Here is a 16,165-nt window from a genome sequence, read left to right as displayed (position 1 = left end):
ACACACACACACACACACACACACACACACACACACACACACACACATTTTCCTGGCTTTATGATGTCATTTATAAACTTGGTTCATTTCATTCAGCATTCCATGTGAATTTTTAATTCAATTTAACAAATATTGGCTGACTTATGCTATCTGCTAGATACTGTGTTAGGTACTAAAAGGAAGCCTGGTGGCAAAAAGGTAATCTGTTTCTTTCTCCAGAGGGCCTTTCATCTCCTCAATTGGTATGGGTTGAGCACCACCTGACCAAGCTTATTAGTACTGAAGATAACACATTCATGAAGCTTTGAGTGAGGACTTCAGGGCATCTTTTTGGTTATACAAAGCAGAACCATCTCCGCATCAAAAATAGCAGATTTGGTGTCAGCCCCTGAGTATAAATTTTCAGTGTAAAAAATAGTCATTGTAAGCATAGAGTATGGAATTTAATTCGTAGGCTTAGTGACATTCTGTATAGATGGTCCCAAGAATCTATCTTAATCAAATACGGAGTGTTAACTTGAAGTTTAAGATTCCCAAGACATTGTCAAAGTTTTTAGAGCTGGAAAGTCCTCTTCCTTTGTATTCCCATAACCTCCTGCATGTTACTTCACAGCATTTCAACCATATTAATTGTAATTGTGTGTGCCTTCATCACTAGACTGTGAGTCCTTTGAAGTTAGTGACTGGGTCTTGTCCGTTGTCTTTCTCAGCATCTAGATGGCATGTAGTATGGAGGAGGAAGTTCAGTTAATTAAACCCTCCAAACTAAAACTTCTGTGTCCTCATTTTACAGATGGACAAATTGAGGCTTAACTAGAGAAATAACTTATGCAAAGTTCAATTAGGGAAGTAACAGTGGAGTCAAGAATAAATCCTAGTTTATTTTGATTGCTTAACATTTTTGTGGCTGTTTTTGCATCCTGAGGGGCTTGGTTTGCTAGCTAATTAGCCAGAAGTTGGAAGCATTCACTAGTAGTGGAAATGCAAACCTTCATTGTCATGAAAACCAATGACCATGCAAATGTAGCCCTTAGCCCTGTATTAAGTACAGGATTTGTTTCTTAAGTGCCTTCACTTTTTCAAAAGCTAGGAGTCAACAATGCCTCTAGTGTAAGGTTTCGTTTTCCTCTGAGAACACACACAGGCATACACACATGCACACAACAAACAACACATAAGCACGTGATACAAGCAGAACAGCTGAAAAGGATGTTTTGGATGAAATCTTGGCATTTATAGTTCCTGTGCGACCTGGGAAAGTCCAGGGTGCCAGAATTCAGACGAACTTCAATTCAAATCCTACTCATCCATGTGTCTGTGAATGGGAATAGGACACCCATCTCAAAGGGTAATTTTGAGGATTAAATGGAGGAATAGAGTCATTTCACCACAAAGTTGCTCTATCACCTTGGGCCAGCCAACTAGCATTTCTGGGCCACTGTATGTGCATCTGTAAAACAGATTCACTTAGATGATTTATGGAGTCCCTGGAAGCTGGAACATTCTATGCTGTTCCTCCCTTGGGATCTATTTGGATTCGGGATGGAGTGTTGCAAGGACTGGAGATGTAAGAAAAGAGTGAACCTGAGCTGATGCATGCTGGCTTCTGCTGCCTTGCGAGGGCTCCCTGTTTGATGTAGGCCTTTTATCAGGGTGTGTTTGAGCTCTGTCCACAGTTTGCCTGGCCACTGCTGCAGTCCCCGTTCTGTTCCTCAGGGTTTGGGAAAGAGCCAGTGGATGTGGAGACTCACAGGCAATGTTTCTTCCCAAGAGCTGCTTGGATGGTGAAACTCACAAAGTCCAGAGAGATTTCCTGTTTTGTTTTTCACAAGCTCCAGTGACTATTGATTACAAAAACCACACACACACACACACACGCACGCACACACGCACACACGCAAAAACAAAAACACGTACACAAAACAGGATGTTCTCTCTCCTCCCCTTGCTGGAGTCCAAGGCAATCTCTTACCATCTGTGTCACTTTCATCCATGGCCCTGGATCTCACCATTATGATAATTAAGCCCTTAGCTCTAGCTGGAGATGTTACAGAATCTTAAACCACGAGCAGTTGTACATGTTAATTTAAATCAGAGGGAGCCGGCAAATGGAGGGAGAAGAGAGTCTGTCAGTCAGCATGACCCATCCCATCTGGTTTCTGCCCTCATGAGAGTGCCCCCTCTGGTGCCAGTAGGAGAACCTATGTTGTTCCTAACCTAGGTTCTAACTTGTAGTAAGAACAGCGCTATTATTGTGTGCCAGACTCTGGCCCACATAATTTATATGCAAACACTGAATGGGATATATTTATACTAAAAAAAAGTTGTTTATTTGGAACGTGAATTTAACTGGGCATCCTGTATTTTTATCTACTGAATCTGGCAATCCTACCTGGAGTCAACCCCACTGTCCTGAGTGGTTAAATAGAAAAGACCTATGCTTGGGAGTCACAGAGATCTGGGTTGGGATTCTGCTTCCATCATTTGCTTGCTATGTGATCTTGGGAATATTTCTTCACTGTTCTGGTTTCTAGTTCTCACCTGTTGATGAAGATCACAGTATCTGTGTCTCAGGACTATTGTGAGAATGACACTTTAATGCCCTTAAAGTACATTCCACTGTATAATTAGGTGCTTCATGAACATTAGCTCTTATAATTCTTTTTATTTCTTTGGGTCACTATTCTTAATTCAGGAGAAATTGGATCATTTGTTCACCCCTTGGAGAGGATATGAGTAAGGACATATGGCAGGAATAATTGGAGCCTTCTCATCAGAGGCACTGAGAGGAATGTGTTGGAGGCTTACACAGTAGTGTCCTTGATGCACACGTTCTCCTTCTAGATCTGTGTTCTGAGTAGCTAAGGAGGCAGACCCCAGACCCACTTTACACAAACATGCTGTACTTGAGTCTTTTCAACAATGCAAGATGGAGGGCTTCCCTGGTGGCACAGTGGTTAAGAATCCACCTGCCAATGCAGGGGACATAGGTTCGAGCCCTGGTCTGGGAAGATCCCACATGCTATAGAGCAGCTAAGCCTGTGCACCACAGCTACTGAGCCTGTGCTCTAGAGCCCGTGAGTCACAACTACTGAACCTGTGTGCTACAAGTACTGAAACCTACGTGCCTAGAGCTCGTACTCTGCAACAAGAGAAGCCACCACAATGAGAAGCCCGCGCACCGCAACGAAGAGTAGCCCCCGCTCGCCACAACTAGAGAAAGCCCACGTGCAGCAATAAAGACCCAGTGCAGCCAATAAATAAATAAATAAAGAAAGAACAACCCAAAAAATGCAAGATGGAAAAAGTGTCACCTGGGTAATCAAGTGTCCTTGGTAGTAGGTTTTGTGAAGCTTTAGTTGGAAAAGTACACAGGAAGTAAAAAAAAAAAAAAAAAAAAAAAATTAAAAGAAAAAAGAAAGCAAGCAGGTAGTCTGTTACCTGGCAAAGGAGTAAGAGATCAACATTCTCTGGAATCCCCAAGTTTGAAAAAGAGCTGTCAAACATTTTGAATCCCCAGTGCCTTGAAATGTCAGTGTAAATGGAGTGACAAAAGCATAAAGCACATCTGAACCTCAGCCTCATGATCAGTTTTTCAATGTCTGTTCATTTATTCAGTAAATATTGACTGAATAAGTGTTCTCAGTCCCATGGGAACACTCATGTGAACAAGGCATGGCCTGTGCCCTTTGTGGAATCAAAGTCTGTTGGGTGAGATAGGCAAGGGAATGTGATGATTAGGTGTGGTCTAGTGTGTTGTGGTGTCCAGAAGAGGAGCCTGATTACAGGCTTAAGAAAGTCAAGGCAGGGTTCCCATAGAAAAGAAGATTTCATCTGAGACCAAAAGAGTGAATTGGATTCCACGGTGGGGGTGGGGTTGAGTATTCCGGTAGAGAGGACAGGATGTATTTAAAAAAAAAAAAAAGAGAGAGAGAGAGACAATGAAGCACATTGCAATTAAATAGAGCATCAGGGGACTTCCCTGGTGGCACAGTGGTTAAGAATCCACCTGCCAATGCAGGGGACACGGGTTCGATCCCTGGTCCGGGAAGGTCCCATTTGCTGTGGAGCAGCTAATCCCATGCACCACAACTACTGAGCCTGAGCTATAGAGTCCGCGCACCACAACTACTGAGCCCACGCTCTGCAACTTCTGAAGCCCACGCGCCTAGAGCCCGTGCTCCGCAACAAGAGAAGCCACCGCAATGAGAAAACCGTACACCACAACGAAGAGTAGCCCCCGCTCGCTACAGCTAGAGAAAGCCCGCGCAACAGCAACGAAGACCCAACACAGCCAAAATAATAATAATCAATAAATCATCATTTAGAGCAAGGGTCAGCAAACAATGTACCTCAGAACAAGTCTAGCCTGTCGGCTGTCTTTGTAAATAAAGTTTTATTGGAACACAAACATGCCCATTTATTTATAATTTGTGTCGCTTTCATGCTACAAAGGCAGAGTTGAGTTATTGTGGCAGAGACTGCCTGGCCATAAAGTCAAAAATATTTACTGTCTGGTCCTTTGCAGAAACGCTTTGCTGTCTCCTGATTTAGAGCACACTTTTCATAAGCAGGAATTCACTGTTGGTGGAAATGTTAATGGTTGCATGAGGGTGGATGGTAGCATGCAAAGGAAAATCAGAGGAGTGGTGGGAGATGAGACTAAGAAGGTGGTCAGGAGCTAGAGCATGGAGTTTAGATTTTATCCTGAGGGCTATGGGGAGCCTCTGAAGGTTTCAAAGCAGGGTGGTGAGGTGGTCAGATTTCTACAAGAAGCAGTGTGGCAAGGTGTTAAGGAGGGCAGGGTCTGGAGCCAGACTGTCTTGGATCAGATCTCAGTTCCATCACTTAGTAGCTATGAACCTCAGACAAATTACTTACCTTCTGTGTGCCCCAGTTTTCCAGTTTGTAGAATGGGAAATAATGATAATTTTTATTACAGCTATCGTGTGAGGTACTGAAGATGAAATAAGTTAATATACTTAGAGCAGAGTGTCAGGCCCAGGGGAGGTTCTCAGTGGATGCTATTACTATCCTGTCTCAGTGATCCTTCTGGCTGTTGGGTGGAGAATGGCTCAAAATAGAAGAACCCGGTGGTAGAATGCTGGGGCTTTATGCAAGAGATGGTGTCCTGTGCCCAGGAGAGCTCCTCTGAAGCTTGGGTCAGTGACTGTCATGGCCACTGGGACCTTCACTCTCCATCTCTCCACCCTTGTCATAATCATCTCTTTTGTCCTCCTTTATTCCAGGCCTTCAAGAGTGCACTGATGAGCTCCTACTGGTGCTCAGGGAAAGGGGACGTGATCGATGACTGGTGCAGGTGTGACCTCAGCGCCTTTGATGCCAGTGGGCTCCCCAACTGCAGCCCTCTCCCGCAGCCGGTGTACGTATGTATGGCCCCTCTTCTTCTGGCCACCCCTTTCCATGGACTCATACTCTTGTCCTGCCAGTGCAGGCCATGGCTTGCTTCTGTTCCTAAGGTGCTTCACCAGATGCCTGAAGTCTCTGGGGGCCTACCTCCTTCTTTGAGAAAGCAGGGAGCTTTGGCAGAATGGAATCGTGGCTCGGGGGTAGACACTTACACTGCAGTGTGTGCTATTTTAATAGCACCAAGCCAGCCATCATTACTTTTCTTCACTCATCCATTCGGCAAAGGTTTACTGAGCACTAACTACTGCTTTGCCAGTTCTGTGTTGACCACTGGGACTACTGAGATAAAGAAAGTGTAGGACCTTTTCTAAGAAACTTTATATTATTTATTCATTCAACAAATAAGTTTTGAACACCTGCTGTGTGTCAGACATTGGGGAATTCATAAATGAGCAAGACAGGCACAGCCTGTGCACTTAGGGAACTGACCGTTTAGTGAGGGGGACAGATGTCAAAGCAAGAACAGGAAAGCATGATACCGTTTAAACATTTAAATAATAAAAATATGAAAGAAAAACAAAGATGTGCTAATGGACAGAACAAAGAGGGGATGCTTTAGTTGGAGGAGAGGGAGATAGTCTGGGAAGCCTCTCTGAGAAGACTCGAATTAGAGTCAGAGTTTGCCAGGCAGCAAATGGCAACAGACGTGTTTCAGGAAAAAGACAGAGCCCATGGGAAAGCCCTGACTCAGGAAACTCACCCTTTGAGGAAGTAAAGGAAGGTCTTCTTGATTGGGGCAGTGTGATTAAGAGGGAGAGTGGTGTGATGAGTGGAGGAGGTCTGGGCAGGAGCCAATACTGAGGGTCCATTGTAAGACAGTCCTTGCAGAGTTAGTGGGTATAGTGGAAAGAGAGAAGGAATCTGGGCTGGGGACAAGCAAAGTCACCATCATGGTTCTGTCCCCAGTTTGCTGTGTGACTTTGTGCAGATCATCCCCTTTTCTGGGCTTTGCTTTCACCTTCCATGAAATGGGGGGATTGCCCTTCCCTCTCTCAGAGGACCCCCCCCCCCCAGTTCTCACCTTCAAACATTCTGTTATTTCTTGCTTTGTAAAAGGATTCCCCAGGATCCCTGCCCGCTGTGAGGGAGTATTGATATTAAAGCATTGACTGATATACTGGGGGGATTGAAGAGAATGGCAGAGAGGTTGGCAGATGACTGTGTTTGAAAGCACTGCCAATTTAATTGACAGTGAAGCATCATTGAGAATATAGTTTAAACAAATGGAAAGCTAATCAACTTGCTGTGAGCACACACTAGGTACTTGGATTAATTTACTGGATTCCACATTGATCCAAAAGGTGGCTCTTTCTTGTCCCCATTATGAACAAGGAAACGGAGGCTGAAAGAGGTATAATTAATTGCCTAAGTCTACACAAGGGGTATGGTGGTGGGTTGAAGCCAGACTGAATCCTGTGCTTTTAATCTTGACCTGTGCAAACTCTTGGGGCCCAGACAGTACTGGCTGGCAAACAAACAACCTTTCCTGTCACCCCCCTAGGCTGCGGCTCTCCCCAGCAGTAGAGCCCTCCAGCACCGTGGTCTCCTTGGAGTGGGTAGATGTTCAGCCAGCTATTGGGACCAAGGTCTCTGATTATATTCTGCAGCACAAGAAAGTGGATGAATACACAGATACGGACCTCTACACAGGTAAGCAGAAAGTTCAAGACTTCCCCTTTCGCTGAGATGGTGTGACAGAGGAGGGAAACTGGGATTTTCTAAATACCTTTGGAGACTTGGTGTCCTCTGAACTGGGAAGACACTGGGAAGTTTCACTGTTTGGTGTTTGTTACCTAGTTCCCACACCTGTGTGCTTTTTGGTATGATTTTCTACAGGGGAAGGTAGCAAATTGTACTTGTAGAGGATTTCTGATTCTCTAAATTGGATCCACAAAGTCATATACTAAAGTGTTAGTTAATTCAAAAAAGGATTTATCCGTTTCTACTTGGGAAGGCCTACAGGTTACATTTTTGAAGACCTTGATCTGTAAATATATTATCTCTGGGACTGAGATAAAGAAGTTCAAGGAATTGTCTTTTCTAGTGAGATGTACTGAGATAGTTGTCTTTCATGCTAAGGAAGAGGATTTGGAAATTATTCAGACATGCAGGAGAAGATGCAGAAAGTGGATCTTAAGGAGTGCTTTAAGTTTACTTAAAGAGTATACAGGAGGCTGTGACATTCTGCAGGTGGGTCTGCAGGGCTGGTCTGGCTTATGGCAGGCGGGGAGCCTGGGTCTGAGGGAGCTGGCCTTGAGGCTGGGCCATGAGGGCAGGCCTGGAGTGCTGGAGTGTCAGGAGCCTGGGAGCCAGCCTGGTTGCAGGGTAGGTCAAAAGCCTGAGCTGGTGGTAGTTGGCCTAGTGCTGGGCCCAGCCGGAAACCCGGGTTCAAGTGTAGATCACCTGGAGGCCTTCGGAGCTGGCAGGTGTCAGGGTGACTTGGAGACCTGGGTTCGTGGGAGCCCACTGGGAGCCTGGTGCCATGGAAGCTGCTGGGGCCCCTGGAGACAGCAGTTGCTGGGATGAGCCAGAGTCCTGGATGCACACAGAAGTCTTCTGGGAGCCACCTACAGCCATGGGAGCTGGCTCTGGAGTGCAAAGTGAAGTTGGTCTCACTTTTCTCTTTCCTTCCACAGGGACGGTTTCTCTCTCTGCACTGGGCTGCTCAGGCTTGGGGGAGAGGTTATAAGAGTAATGTGGATCTATCTTTCCTACCCTCCTCAAAGCATCTTTTCTTAGTTTTGTGCTTCACCCAGGTGCAATGATCCCTCACCTAGAAACCTTAGTTCTTGTGAAGTATTTCTGCGCACGGACAGCTGTTCAAGTTGATTTTTCGGTTCAAATTGTCCCCACAATGCCATTACTCGGATTGGTTCAAATTGATTTTTTGATGGAGGTTGTTAGAGGGGTGATGGGGGGTTGGGGGGTGGGGGTGAAAATTCTTATGCCGCCATGTTGCTAACATTAGTCTCTGAATGATTACCAGGCGCATTTTTATAGATCAAGTAGTGAATCCCAGAGAGGTCTGTGACCTTCCCAAAGTTCCACAGCCAGTCTGTCCTACTCCCAGCACAGTGCTTGAATCTTTATTTGTTATGAATGTTGAATTCTCTGTGTCCATTGAAATGATCATAGTTTATGTTTCTTAGTTTGTTAATACGGTAGATTATATTGATGCATTTTCAAAGGATTAAAAAAAAAAACCTTGTATTTCTGGAATAAATTAATCCCACATGGTCATGATGCACTATCTTTTTGTATATATTGTTGGATTTATTTTGTTAAAATTCTGTTTACATTTTTGCATCCTTATTTGTCAGGTATTTTGATCAGTAGTTTTCTGGTAATGCCTGTGTCTGTTTTGCTGTCAGGATAATTCTGGCCTCTCAAAATAAATTGCAGAATATTTTATCCTTTTTAGTTTTCTGAAAGAGTTTGGGTAGAAATAGTAATGTATTTTAAAAAAATTGGTAAAATTCACAAGTGAAATAATCTGGGCTTGGAGCTTTTCTTGTAAGAAGGTTTTAATTACTAATTTAATTCTCTGATAGTTATAGGGCTATTCAGGTTATGAATTTCTTCTTAAGTGATTTTGGTACCTTGTGTGTTTCAAAGAACTTATCCATTTTGTGTAAGTTATAAAATTTACTGGCAAAAAATTGTGATATTCTGTTATTTTTTTAATATTTATGGAATTTATAGTGATATCATTCTCATTCTTGATATCGGTAATTTCTGTCATCTCTCTTTTTTTTTCTGATCAATCTGGAAAGAAGATTGTGTAACTTATTTATCTTCTCAAAGAATCAGCTTTGATTTCACCTACCTTTGCTATTGTTTTCCATTTCATTGATTTCTACTCTGACCTTTGTTATTTCTTTTCTTTGGCTTATTTTAGATTTAGTTTGTTCCTCTTTTTTCTAGATTTTTAAGGTGGTAGCTGAAGTTGTTGATTTGAGATTTTTCTTGTAAGACAAATAATTTTCCCTAATAACTGCTTTAGTGGCTTACCACAGATTTTTGATAAATTGTGTTTTCATTTTCGTTCAGTTCAAAATACCTTTTAATTTCCCTTTGTTTTCTTCTTTGACCCATGGATTCTTTAGATGCATGTTACTTAATTTCCAGATATTTGGGGATTTTTCAGATAACTTCCTGTCATTGAATTTTAATTTGATTCCACTATATCAGAGTATACACTTTTTATGACTTTAATCATTTTATTTTTTTTAAATTTTTGTATTATATTGGAGTATAGTTGATTAACAAAGTTGTGTTAGTTTCAGGTGTACAGCAAAGTGATTCAGTTATACGTATTTTCAAGTTCTTTTTCCATTTAGGTTGTTACAGAATATTGAGCAGGGTTCCCTGTGCTGTACAATAGGGCCTTGTTGGTTATCTATTTTAAATATAGCGGTGTGTATATGTCAATTCCAAACTCCTAATCTATCCCTCCCCGTGACCCTTCCCCCATAACCATAAGTTTGTTCTCTAACTCTGTGAATCTGTTTCTGTTTTGTAAATAAGTTCGTTTGTATAATTTTTTTTTTAGATTCCACATATTGGTGATATCATATGATATTTGTCTTTGTCTGTCTGACTTACTTCACTTAGTATGATCATCTCCAGGTCCATCCATGTTGCTGCAAATGCATTATTTCATTCTTTTTAATGGCTGAGTAATATTCCATTGTATATATGTACCACATCTTCTTTATCCATTCCTCAGTTGATGGACATTTAGGTTGCTTCCCTGTCTTGGCTATTGTAAACAGTGCTGCAATGAACATTGAGGTGCATGTATCTTCTTGAATTATGATTTTCTCTGGATATATGCCCAGGAGTGGTGTTGCTGGATCATTTTAAATTTATTAAGACTGGTTTTATGGCACAGGATATGGTCTATCATTGTTTTCAGTGTCCAGTTTGAAATCATGTATTTTCTTCTATTTATGGATGAGTTTTTCTATGAGTGCTAGTTAGGTCAAATTGGTTGATTGTGTTGTTCAAGTCTTCTAAATCCTTTCTGATTTCCTGTCTTCTTGTTGTATCAATACTTGAAAGAATGGTACTGAAACCTCTGATGATGATTGTGGGTATATCTGTTTCTTCTTATAGTTCTATCAGTTTTTACTTTATGCATTTTGAAGCTCTGTTATTAAGTGAATAAACATAATTTTTATATTCTCTTGATGAATCAATCCCTTTATCATTGTGAAATGGTTGTCTGTATCCATGTTACATTTTTTGCTCCAAAATCTACTTTTTTCTGATATTAATATAACTTTCTCAGCTTTCTTCTGATTAATGTTAGAATGATTTACCATTTTTTATTTTTTTACTCTTAGATTACTTGTGCCGTTATATTTAAAATGGGTTTCTTGTAGACAGCATGTATTTAGGTCTTTATTCTTTTCTTTTTCTTTTTTTTTTCCTAATCCAGTCTGACATTGTTATCTTTACATTGGGGTGTTTAGACCATTTATTCTTAATATGGTATTGTTGTGGTTAGGTTTCAGTTTATCATTGTGCTATTTGTTTTCTATTGTTTCAGTTTTCTTTGTTTCCTTTCTTCTCTTTTTCTGTCTTCTTTTAGATTGAGTGTATTTATCATTCCATTTTATTTCTTTTGTTGATTTATTATAACTCTTCTGTTAGTTTAGTGATTACTTTAGGGTTTATATATTTATATTTAACATATCACAGTGTGCCCTCAAGTGCTATTCTAACACTTCATATACAGTAAAAGAACCTTATATAGTATACTTTTATTTCTCTCCTCTAAGTCTTTATGCTATATTGTCATACATTTTACTCATATACATAAGTTTCATAATTCATTGTTATTTTCCTAAAAGAGTAATTATCCTTTAAGTATATTTAATTAATAGTTTTATTGTTTACTCATGTACTTACATTTTTGGTGTTCTTCATTCTTTTGCATACATCCATATTTTCATCTGATTTCATTATCTTTCTGCCTGAAGGATATATTTTATTATTTCTTATATTTCAGGTTTGTTAATGATGAATTCTTTCTGCTTTTGCTTTTGTAAGCTATTATGTCTGGGTACAGTATTCTAGATTGGCATATTTTTCTTTTAGTAATTTAAAGATGTTGCTCCTGTGTCTTGCTTACATTAGCAATTTATTGTGTTTGAGGTTTATTAAGCTTCTTGGATCTATGGGTTTACTGTTTTAGCCCATCTGGAAAATTTGGGGCCATTATTTTTCTCTCTCTCCATCTTGTTTCTCCTTCAGTGACTCTAAAAATATATGTATTCAGCCACTTGAAATTGTTCTTTATCTCACTGACGCTCTTTTCATTTTTAAAAATTATTTCTTTTTGTTTGTTTCCTTTTGGATAGTTTCTAGTGCTATGTCTTCATTGCCTTCTGCAGTATCTAATTTACTGTTAATCTATGCAGTGATTTTTTTTTTTAACTCAGACATTGTAATTTTCTCTTTATTTAGTTTTGGTTGCTTTGGGTCTTTATTGCTGTGTGTGGGCTTTTTCTAGTTGTGTCGAGTGGGGGCTACTCTTTGTTGTGGTGCACCGGCTTCTCATTGCGGTGGCTTCTCTTGTTGTGGAGCACGGGGTCTAGGAGCGCAGGCTTCAGTAGTTGTGGCACACGGGCTCAGTAGTTGTGGCTCGTGGGCTCTAGAGCACAGGCTCAGTAGTTGTGGCACATGGGCTTAGTTGCTCTGGGGCATGTGGGATCTTGCTGGACCAGGGATCGAAACTGTGTCCCCTGCATTGGCACATTGGCAGGAGGATCCTTAACCACTGCGCCACCAGGGAAGTCTCAGACATTGTAATTTTCATCTTAGGAAGTTCAATTTGTTTTTTTAAACATTTATTTAAAATTAATTTATTTATTTTTGGCTGCATTGGGTCTTCATTGCTGCACGTGGGCTTTCTCTAGTTTCATTGAGCGGGAGCTACTCTTCATCATGGTGAGCGGGCTTCTCATTGCAGTGGCTTCTCTTGTTGCGGAGCTCTAAGCGCACGGGCTTCAGTAGTTGTGGCACGTGGCCTAAAGTACTTGTGACTCATGGGCTCTAGAGCGCAGGCTCAGTAGTTGTGGTGCACGGGCTTTGTTACTCTGCACAGCATGTGGGATCTTCCTGGACCAGAGCTCAAACCCATGTCCCCTGCATTCGCAGGTGGATTCTTAACCGGTGTGCTACCAGGGAAGTCCCGGGAAGTTCAATTTGGATCTGGCTAGTATATGGCATGTCATAACTTTTTTGATGTATAGAATAGAGTTATAATAATGCTTTTGATGTCCTTGTTTCCTAATTCTAACATCTGTATCAGTTCTGGGTCAGTTTAAGTGGATTGATTTCTCTCCTCATATGTGTTGAATTTCCTTCTTCTTTGCATGCCAGGTAATTTTTGATTAAATGCCAGACATTGTGATGTTTGCCTTGTTGGGTTCTGGGTACTTTTGTATTCCTATAAATATTTTTGAACTCTATTTTGGGCCACAGTTAAGTTATTTGGAAACAGCTTGATTCTTTTGGGTCTTACTTTTTAAGATTTATTAGATGGACCCAGAGCAGTGTTTAGTCTAGGGCTAATTATTCCCTACTACTGAGGCAAGACCCTTCAGTGTGTTCTACACAGTGGCCCATGAATTATGAGATTTTCCAGTGTGACTGGGAGGAATAGGCACTATTTCTGGCCCCTGTACGAGCAATGGGCATTGTTCTGTCTAATCCTCTTGGGTTGGTAGGCTCCTTACATACATCCATTAACCAGTACTTTGCTGAGTATTGAAAGGGGACCCTACACAGATCTCTTCAATTTTCTCTCTGTACAGCTCTCTCCTCTCCATTACTCTATCCTATAAACTCTAGTCACTTTCATCTCCCTGGACTAAGGACTCTGCCTTCTCAGTTTAGGGAATCTTCCAGGCATCTCCCTGCAGTGACCTAGAAACTCTCTGAAGACAGGAAGCTGCAGAAATTTTAGGGCTCACAGAATTTGTTTTCCATATTTCAAGGTCTCTGTCCTCTGTTGCCAGATTTCCAGTTTGAAAACTTGTTGTATGTTCTTTTCTTTTAAAAAAAATCCTTCATGTTTCAGGTAGTAGGGTAAATAAATCTAGTCTCTGTTTCTCCATCCAGTCCAGAAATGGAAATCCAAGATTCTTCCTTCTGATCATCTAGGAACCAGTGTTCTGATCCAAGAGTTCCTGTTTTTTGATAGAGATGAAACTTCTTTTTAGTTCATGGTCTGGGGACACACCACAGAGATATTACCCCTTCTTCTTCCTGCTGCCATTCAGAAGTTTGAAGATAATGACATATCTGCCACCATCTTTACAGGTTCTTCTAATTCTTCCTTGTGCTACTTGACTTTAATTCTCTCCACCATCCACTTCTTGAATTTTTCAGTGGACAATTGTCTTTAAAGAAGCAGGATAATGACTCTTATGTCTTTATAATTTGGTATCCTTCCACAGTGCCTGACGTACATAAATGTTCAGTGTTCACTGAATTGAATTGTATGTGTATGTAAAACATGTATCATATACATGTTTTAACTTTTCAACTCTGATGTTAATTCTTTGAGAACCGTGTGGTCTTATGAGGTCTTACGTAGTTCTAGAGACTAGCTGAGTACATAGTAAGCCTTCTAAAATGTGTATGATTAATTGATGCTGTAGATGATTGGCAGTGGATATCTGAAGCAGAAACCTCATCTCTTTGCCTCCATGCCACTTTTACTATGTCTCAACAATCTCAAAAGTGAACTTGGACCAAATTTGAAAATTTCAGTCTACTTGACTGAACTTTATCTTAGAGGTTACAAGCCGAATTAAGGAGCGTGGGCTATTTTTTTTTTTCCCCAAAACACCTGGCTTCTGCTTTCAGTTTCTACCACTTCTCATTGAGAAATCTAGGGCCAGTCGACATCCTTTCTGGGTCTCAATTTCCCTCTCTGTGGAATGGGGAAAATAACACCTATTTCGTTAGCTACTTTGAGAGTCAAATGTAGCACAGTTCTTGAGACATGGTAAGTATTGATAAATGCTAGTTGCTTCTAATTTCCATGAATTAAAAAAAGAAAAAGGAAAATTCAATGTTAGGAAGAAAACAAACAATAAAATAAGGTTTAAGACTTGTTTTGTTAGAGAGTTAGGATTGCGCACACATTTGGCCAGGTGAGGCCAGAATAAGGAAATGAGGGCTTTCTCTTTGATCTCTCTGGATTTTTGCTGGCAGCCGAGTGCAGTGCTGTAATTGTTTATTTATTCACAAGCTCACGCATGCGTGTGCACAGATATACATGCATATACACATTCTCTCTCTCTCACACACATGCTTTATGACTGCCATCTGTTCAACACCCTTTTGAACTAGCTGTTGAAATGCGGACTCTCCCTCCCTGTCTCCTTCTCCTGCCCCCCACCCCTGGGTTTGGCGCCCTCTTTGTTTCCTTCAGAGAAGCTATTGCTCTGTCGGTCCTGCGACTCTATTGGGAAAGCCAAGCATAACTAGCCTCCTGTTCCAGTTGTTTTGAGCAGAGACGGGGCTTGTTTTGGGGGGTGGCTGAATTCCCCGCACGCTAATCTGTCATCGATATTAAAAACAGACGTCTGGTTCTCCCCCGTGGCCTCATCAGAGCAATTGGCATGGGTTTCAGCCTCTTGGGCAGGGCTAGATGCAGGGGGGTGGGAATAAGAAGGCGGGGTGAGGCACAAGAAAATTTAATGAATCCAAATACCATGTTTGACCTACGGAGAAAAAGGCTGAGGAGGACGGGAGGGGGGCTTGTCCCGACGTTACACACATGAGCTAGTGGGAGAGTCAGTGCTAGAATGGGGGCTCTGGTTTCTTTACCTGCTCTCCCTGCCAAGTCCAAATATCTTTCCACCAGTGATATTACCTCTGGTGTGCTTTGTTCTTGTTGAGAATAAACCAAGAAGCAAATGGAAATTAGGGGATATAGGGTATCTGTGTGTCTGGGCAGGATGGAGTATATAGACGTATGATGGCAGCTGTGGGGCTCTTCTAGAGAACGTAGCTCTTCAGACTCATTGCTTCTTTGTCATACATGCCAGCTTCTGAGAATCCCAAAACTTTAGAGTAGCAGGACCTCAGCAGTGAGTCCAACTCCCTCACTGTAAGGATCAGAAAAGGAAAGACAAGAAGTGGAAGGGTCTCACCCAACGTCATAACCTCCTACCACACTCCCCTGAATTTTCTTTGGTCAGCTGCTGGAATATTTTTTAACCTTTTAAAAATCAGAGACTTCTCTTTCTCCCCATGGGATTCCCAGCTTCGCTTTGGGTTTTGGTTCAGGACTGGAAGGCCAGCTGGCTCTGTCGGCCCCCGCACGAGACAGCGGGCCCTCTCTACCATCCCCCACATCTGCCCATGAAAGGCAGCAACATCTGGAGCCGGTCAGTGCCCCTTTCTGTCCTGGCATTTGGGAGCCTGTTGGGCTGCTCCCCAGCTTATCAGCACCAGGCTCCCCTCCTGCCAAATCTCAGTTCTTATCTCTGTGTCTTCCTTTCTCTATCCTCGCTCTCTCCTTCCTCCCTTCCTTCTTTTCCTCTATTTATGGGTGTCCCTCTTGACATCTTTCTCTCTGTCTCCTCTTTTTCCTTTTTTACTTCACGCCACCTTCTGCCTCCGTCTCAGTCTATCTTTTCCGTCTTTATCTCTTCAAGCTGCTTAGGCATGAGCTGCTCATCTAGATTCATCTAGATCTGGGTCAAGA

The 16,165-nt window shown here is 41.7% G+C and overlaps 1 protein-coding gene across 3 annotated transcripts in view; it reads left to right on the top strand.

Annotated features, from left to right (window-relative positions):
• ASTN2 (astrotactin 2) overlaps positions 1 to 16,165 on the top strand; it is a 912,698-nt gene that overhangs the window by 750,492 nt on the left and 146,041 nt on the right. For all 3 annotated transcript variants that reach the window (XM_029202991.1, XM_029202990.1, XM_029202989.1), the window contains 2 exons: positions 5,250 to 5,383; positions 6,932 to 7,080. In XM_029202991.1, the coding sequence (XP_029058824.1) occupies positions 5,250 to 5,383; positions 6,932 to 7,080 (283 nt within the window). The remainder of the gene's footprint in view (positions 1 to 5,249; positions 5,384 to 6,931; positions 7,081 to 16,165) is intronic.

This window comes from Monodon monoceros, unplaced genomic scaffold, assembly GCF_005190385.1.
Source record: "Monodon monoceros isolate NGI ecotype Baffin Bay Population unplaced genomic scaffold, NGI_Narwhal_1 Super_Scaffold_5, whole genome shotgun sequence".
Classification (NCBI taxonomy): Eukaryota; Metazoa; Chordata; class Mammalia; order Artiodactyla; family Monodontidae; genus Monodon; species Monodon monoceros.
This window is presented reverse-complemented; position numbering and strand designations above follow the sequence as displayed.